General features: G+C 33.2%; 1 protein-coding gene across 1 annotated transcript; it reads right to left on the reverse strand.

Annotated features, from left to right (window-relative positions):
• Nucleotides 1–1040: 1040 nt before the first annotated feature.
• On the reverse strand, nucleotides 1041–6648 carry LOC107190447 (flightin). Its single transcript, XM_015579248.1, has 3 exons — nucleotides 6616–6648; nucleotides 2924–3174; nucleotides 1041–1584 (listed from the first exon to the last, which is right to left on the reverse strand). The coding sequence occupies exons 2-3, from the start codon at nucleotides 3142–3144 to the stop codon at nucleotides 1341–1343; spliced, it is 465 nt and encodes a 154-aa protein (XP_015434734.1). The 5' UTR covers nucleotides 3145–3174; nucleotides 6616–6648; the 3' UTR covers nucleotides 1041–1340.
• Nucleotides 6649–6925: the final 277 nt, after the last annotated feature.

Raw genomic sequence — 6925 nt, forward strand, 5'->3', positions numbered from 1 at the left:
CTTCTTTTTACAAATTCTTTCCATTTACGAATAATGTCATTATAACAGTTACATAAAAATATGGTTTTTCGTAGTTTCTTAGTTTTTGAAGTTGGTTTTAGATATAAAATGTTTGTGCGTTTTGCATCAGATGGGACAACTGGTAATCAGGATGAATGATGTAACATTATGTATTGTATGTTAACTAGGTAACGAAGTTTTCTTTTACATATTTAACATGTTGTAATTTGAAGTATACTTTGTACCCGCTCTGTACATGTATTACTTATAAGAAGGAAGCAAAAATTCGACACCTAACTCGCATAAAGCATACAGTCAAATACGGTTGATATTATACAAAGATTGTTCACTAGATGAAACAACTTTCTATTTCTCCGGTAGAGAAGGTAATAAAGGCACTGCATCCAAAATCGTATGAAAGTTTCGGATGATCTAATAATATACAAAAAGTTATACATCGACGAATTCAATATTAATCACTACCATCTAAGAATGGCATATACCTTCACCGCAGTATATTAAATCATACGAGTTATTAAGTTGAAACGTTTCGTTGTTACTGCATATGTTTCGTCAAGTTGCATACATTTTGTTCATACAACAAAGCTTAATGATTACGGAGACATAATCTCTTGCGTCTCTGGTATAAACGTGAAGTGTCTGTCTTTTCACATGATTCTAGTTCTTCCAGTAGTCTAAAACGAAACGCTCATGTATGTAATTAAAGGAACGTATTAAAAATTGATAAATTGGTGGCATTTTGAAGAGAAGGTATTAACTTTACGCTAAACTTTTTATCCTTGACGTTTAAAGAAATATCTTAATATTAAAAAATCCAGATCATATAATTAATATCATCGCATTATTAATTACAGTAAAATCATGATAATCGATTGAAGAAATACAGTTTCGACAAAAAACTGATGTTGATTTTTCCTGTTAATTACTACATATTTCCTATACGATACACATCGTTGTATGTGTTCCTAGAAACAAAGGTACGTAACAGAGGGACAGTATTCAAAGAAAAAATCGCAACGTTCAAAAATGGAAGTGTATTTTTACAGCGGCGGTACACAATACGGAAATAAATTTTAATAACAAAAAATCCTTCATACAGCAAGTTCATAAAATTCAAATAAAGATTAAACGTTATTAATATATGGCGGGGCATTTGATTGCTTTATTTTCGGTTTCAAATTTGTAGAAAAAAGAAAGTATTAAGAAATGGTGGTCTGAGAATTTAAGTTAAAGTGTACTACAACGAAATCTAAGATCTATGCCGCGGGTGAAGATTCCTGGGACCATAGGTTTATCCATTTCCCTTATCAAAAATATATTTACAGAATCTTTTGGTATTTCAAGCTATAATACGCTCTCGTGTGGTAACTGTAATATCTAGGCTCGTGTCTCATATTAATTATGGATTTCATGTCCGCGGATCGTTTGTAACTCCTGTCGGTATTCTTCTGATCGTAGGTCCTCATTGCTCGTTCAGCCCACTCTTGAGCTCGTGGTGGTTCACGGAACAACCCCTTTTGCCTTTGGTTCAGATAGTCAATCACATCGTCGTAGTAATTTTTTCTGAAGAAAGAGAGTGAAATCGCAACGATAATAACAGTGATAATAACAATAATGACACTTTATTATACACAATGTGTACTGAAGGAAATGAAAAATTATTAGAAGCTCATTGGAAAGTGGAAACACATATTTCAACTGTATAGAAAGGCTTTTCTCAAACACATAATTTAATATAAAAAATATAAATTTCCTTTCGTTTATAATGTATGATTTTTTAAAGAATGTATAGATTATTTTAGTTTGTTAGTAGCTTTCCTTTGAATTTCATTTACTAAAAAACTAACGAAGTATATTAAATGCTATAGATTATAGTGTTTAGTAAAGATGAATCAATTTTTCTGTGTAACTTTGAAGTAACATTTATATAAATAACGAGAAAGAAATTTCACGTTTCTTGGAGTTCATACTGACAAAAAGAAACCAATGTACTTTATACACTTAACGTTTACAAGTAGAAATATGAAGCAATTGTCAGACGCATTGCCGATTGTATTTGACAATATGGGAGCTAAACGAATTCTCAAGTTCAGTTGTTTTTAAGAGAATGCTCCGTATAAAACAAGTCTATTGTACATTTACAATCCGTTTCAGCATATTGAATCAGCTATACATGACCAACTATACAGAGGGTGTCCCAAAATAGCTTCGACTCCCGGAAATGAGGGGTTCCTGTTATGAGTTTGTTAATGAGATATGAAAGAAAAACTGCGGCCAAACATTTTTGCTATAGAAAAACCTGTTTCAAATCATCCCAGGAACCCCTCATTTCCGGGAGTCGAAGCTATTTTGGGACACCCTGTATACAAAATCAAGATTGACAATTAACCTGTTAACACTAGAACTACCAAACAATCCGTCAAAGTGACGGATTCCAGGTTTTTTATTTTATAATTTCGGAAGTTATAATAAGCTTTATGTGGAATTTATTGTTGACTTCTGATTTAGTATACATTTCATACGATGACTGTATTACGCTAGATCGTATTATGTATTATGTATATTATTAAATTTTGCAAGTTAATTTAGTATACATTCACTGCTGGTAGTTCTAGTGTTAATCGACTGACCTTCCGGTCATTATTCAAAATGGGAAATATATGTGACTTATTTCGCAATGAGCATAAATCCACTGTAATTTTTACCAATACATATTATAGTACAATTAAGTATAGACATCTGTTAGGTATATACGTATAAGAAGGTACGGTCAAATACAATTAATGAGTTACTTTCTCCGGTACCCTTAACAGGTTAGTATCTAAGTAATCAAATTTAATAGGTTAGTATCTAAGGAGTTAAACTTAACAGGTTACTATCAAAGTATTCCATAAAAACGTACCTGTATTCGTAAATGTAATCGTAATTAAGGAAGAGAGGACGAACCCAATGATGATTGTAATGTGGTGGTTCAATCTTTTCTAATTTTATTTTCGGCTTTTCTCCAGCTGCTGCTGCATCTCCACCTTCCGCAGCACCTTCCGCAGCTGAAGCACCTTCAGCGGTTTCTTCCGCTGGGGTGTCGTCCATATCCCATGGCGCTGCTTCATCGTCTGCCCACATGTTGTTTTACAAATCCAAAAGTAAAAGGGCCTGGAATTGACACAAGTAACGTGCAAAGCTGACATATTATCCTTAAACGTTTACTCAGTGACAGATCAATAATATCGAATTAGAAGTAAAACATGAGTGAATTTGAATTACAATATTCCCTTTCTATGAGCTCTGTCAGAAGAGTAATGGGACTGATAGAATAAAAATTTATATTGTCGAGTTATCTACGAATCAGCATTATCCCCTTCAAGACAGTTCCCTTGGAACGCCACAAACCGTTGGAGATGTTGTTCTCACTTCTTGAAACAGTGCTGGAACTGTTTCCTGTTGGTCTCTGACAACCTATTGGATGTTATTCAGAGTTGCAACATGACAACCTCAAAGGTGGGAACAGAAAATAGTCAGATGGACTCAGATCAGGGGAGTAAGGAGTCTGTGGAACAACAGGAGTACCCTTTTTAACGAAAAATTTGCTTACAGAGATGCTGATTGTCACATGGCGCTCTCTGTGAACGAGTTTTTTTGCCAACAATGGTATTCCTATGGATCCTTACTCCCATGATCTTAGTTTATGTGACTTCTTCCAATTTCCAAGAATCAAAACTCATCTCAAGGGTCGTCAACTTGAAACTGTGGACAACAGCCAATAAGTTGTGACTGACCAACCGAAAGCAGTTCCAGTTGCAGACATCCAGTATTATTTCACAAAGTGGCAACAAAATCACCCGCGATTTGTGGCTTTCCAAGGGAATTATCTCGAAGGGTATAATGATCTGTAGACAATATAAACTTCTACAGTACCAGTTCCGTGTTATATTTCTGATAGACGTCGTATTTTCCGCGTTTTGTCGATCTCTTGATAATCGCGTTGCCATCATAAGGCCATCCAACTGTAAGCGAAACTTAAAATTTATGGTACGTGTGCACGTGTTAGCCATTCTCATTAATATCTTCCACGCGTGCGTTCACTGAAGAGTACTCTTGGGGCAACGCATATAGCATGGTCGTAAAAGCAACCAGCAGCTAAAGTCTTCATGGTTCGGGCACTGAAATAAAACAATTGATAAAAGCATGAGGTGTAAAGAGTCTTGAGCTTCATTCACGATCGTATCAATTGTTTAAACTCTGTTTCCGTGCCACGTGTTTTTTGTTTCAAATCGACATCAATTGTTATTTGTACGCAATATGAAACTCTAACATTGCAGGTCCTGATTAAAATTTGAAGATTTTCTGTTGGGTTGTTTGGAAAGTTCGTACCGTTTTTAACGGTAGAGTTGCAGTCTATATTTTTCAATTTATATCATGGTTTTATTTATTATTTTTTTTACAATTTTTCCATTCAATTAAGTTCCTTGCACCAGTTATACAAATTTGATTGTTTTAGAAAAAACTCTTTTAGAAAAAAATAACGTTTGGCAACATCTATAGGGAGTAGAAGCGATATCTGATGGAAAATAAGTTGTCAAAGAGTTGTCAACAGCTCTGCATCCACTAGTGAATTGTAGTGTATGTCGGGAGCAATTTCCGAGAGCAACACTGAAATAAACACATAGCACTAGGCATATGAACAATACAGACAAAAATTTTGGAATTACACTATGTATTAAGGAAAATATCATACAATGTGACGTTAGTGAAGATTGACAAGGAATTGTAAAGGTTCGGCTGATAGTAAAAGAAGTGTTATCTGACTATCCTTCTTTCTCGCAATCGATAAGTTGAAACGGTTGGAGAACCGTGTATATTCCTTTCTATTGTCATCTTCGTCCAAGACGAAACAACTGTAGAGAGGGAATACTGTATTATCTAATACTATCAAATAGTAGTTTTAAATTAATCTCACCTTCAATATTATTTATCTGATTCTAAATGACATATAACATCTTGTTAAAAATGTCGTGTATAAGTTTTAGTACTAACTACATAAAACTATGAAAATAAAAAAAATAGCGTGTTATAAAGGAACTTCTATCTTAGAAGACAAATTCAAGCATTTCAAAAATTTGTATATGATCGTTTAACATTGAATTTATAGTTGACAATTGAAACTTTAAATCTTAAATTAAAAGTAACAAATATTAAATAGGTATATAAATTAGTCTAAATAAAAGTAGACTACAAGTAATTATTATGTACAGTTTATAATAATTTTTATTATTATAGTAACATACTATTTCGTGTAAAATTTGAAAAAAATATCATTTTATAGGACACAATTAAGAAATTTTTTAATATATTATTACAACAATAGTTTTTTTGTGGTTTTGACTTAGAATTTATATTCCAACTTATTTGTTAAAATGTACTTCTTAAGTTGATGTTAAGTTCTCGGAGTTGAATTTAACTTATCATGGAGTTGATTTAAATATAATGAAAAATTAACGAAAGTAATTTACGATAACCATTCTAACGAAATTTGCGTTTCAATTTGAATGTCAAAAACTGCATGAGTTGGAAATTAACAATTTAAATTAAAATTTAGATTACACCCCTGAAATTTGACATTGACTGTTGAAACATCGATCAATATTTTATTTTAACTTTAGATTTGAATTTTATTGTCAAAATTGCATATAAAAATATAATGCTTGTTATATCTTCCTTTTTTCTAATAAAAACGGTACAGTTCAGAAAGTAAATCATAGCAATAGAGAGGACTGGTTTTTCATGTTTGTAAATTATAGCATATATCCACGTGCCGAATGTGCCTAATTACAAGGAATACTGATGTTGAGGAACTTTTCTTTCACGCGAAACTCAGAGCTATTACTCTCGATCGATATATTTAGCTAATGAGATATATTTAACAAAGAGAAACGGGTCACCTTAAGGCACAACAAACTGTTTGATTGTGACATCAATTAGTATTTGTAGCTTGATCGAATTCATTCTATACATATACAATCATTTCATGAAGCAAATGGTAACTAACACCATCGCAACATATTCAACTTTTTCTTCTTTTATATCAATATTGATCACTTTTCATTACATTAATCAATGGAACTACATAAATTCGTTTAACAGTTACTTAAAGTGCACCAGAATAATTAATTTAAAAATAATATAACTATACAATCATTTCATAAAACTGTCCGTGATAACAACCAAAGTCGCCACAGCTTATTTCAACTTTTCTTATTTTTATGGCACTGATCAATTCCATTTCATTTAATTAAAGAGCAAGTATACCTATGAACTGTGAAACTAATGTAAACAATTACAATACTCTTTTGTGATTAAAATAATTTAGAAATAATTCATTTTCACATCTCGTTCTCTACGATGGAACTTGTAATTTCAGGAAAAAAAGAAATAACCGTCTCACTTCCAAAAGATCACCAATAAAATGTTCACACTGTCACTATTACCGCTTTTCCGAAACTGAAAACACACTAATCGCTATTCGGAATTTACACTCGTCAATATCTTTTTTCAATAGAACGCCTGTTAATGTTTTTCGACGTACAAAGATGGTACCTGTAGTACGATGGCCACTCGCCTAGCCACTACTTCAGACTGCAAAAAAAATACTCAGCCGAACCTTGCCTTGTTTCGCTTTTATTTTAGCTTATAAGATTATCCTTGGCTACCCTCCGGTCTTCCCCTTAAGTAAAAGGATGTCCCCTCTCTCCGCGAGACGCTGTCGGAGGAGGGGGGGATTTTTGGCAAGCAACAATTGTAATCATCGTTACCACAGAGGGCAACAAGTTACTTAGCACACATGTAAATTCATTAGCCAATGTTACGAGGCACGTACACCACCGTCCAAAAGCTTAGGGTCGCCACC

The sequence above is a fragment of the Dufourea novaeangliae genome, unplaced genomic scaffold (genome assembly GCF_001272555.1).
Source record: "Dufourea novaeangliae isolate 0120121106 unplaced genomic scaffold, ASM127255v1 scaffold199, whole genome shotgun sequence".
NCBI lineage: Eukaryota > Metazoa > Arthropoda > Insecta > Hymenoptera > Halictidae > Dufourea > Dufourea novaeangliae.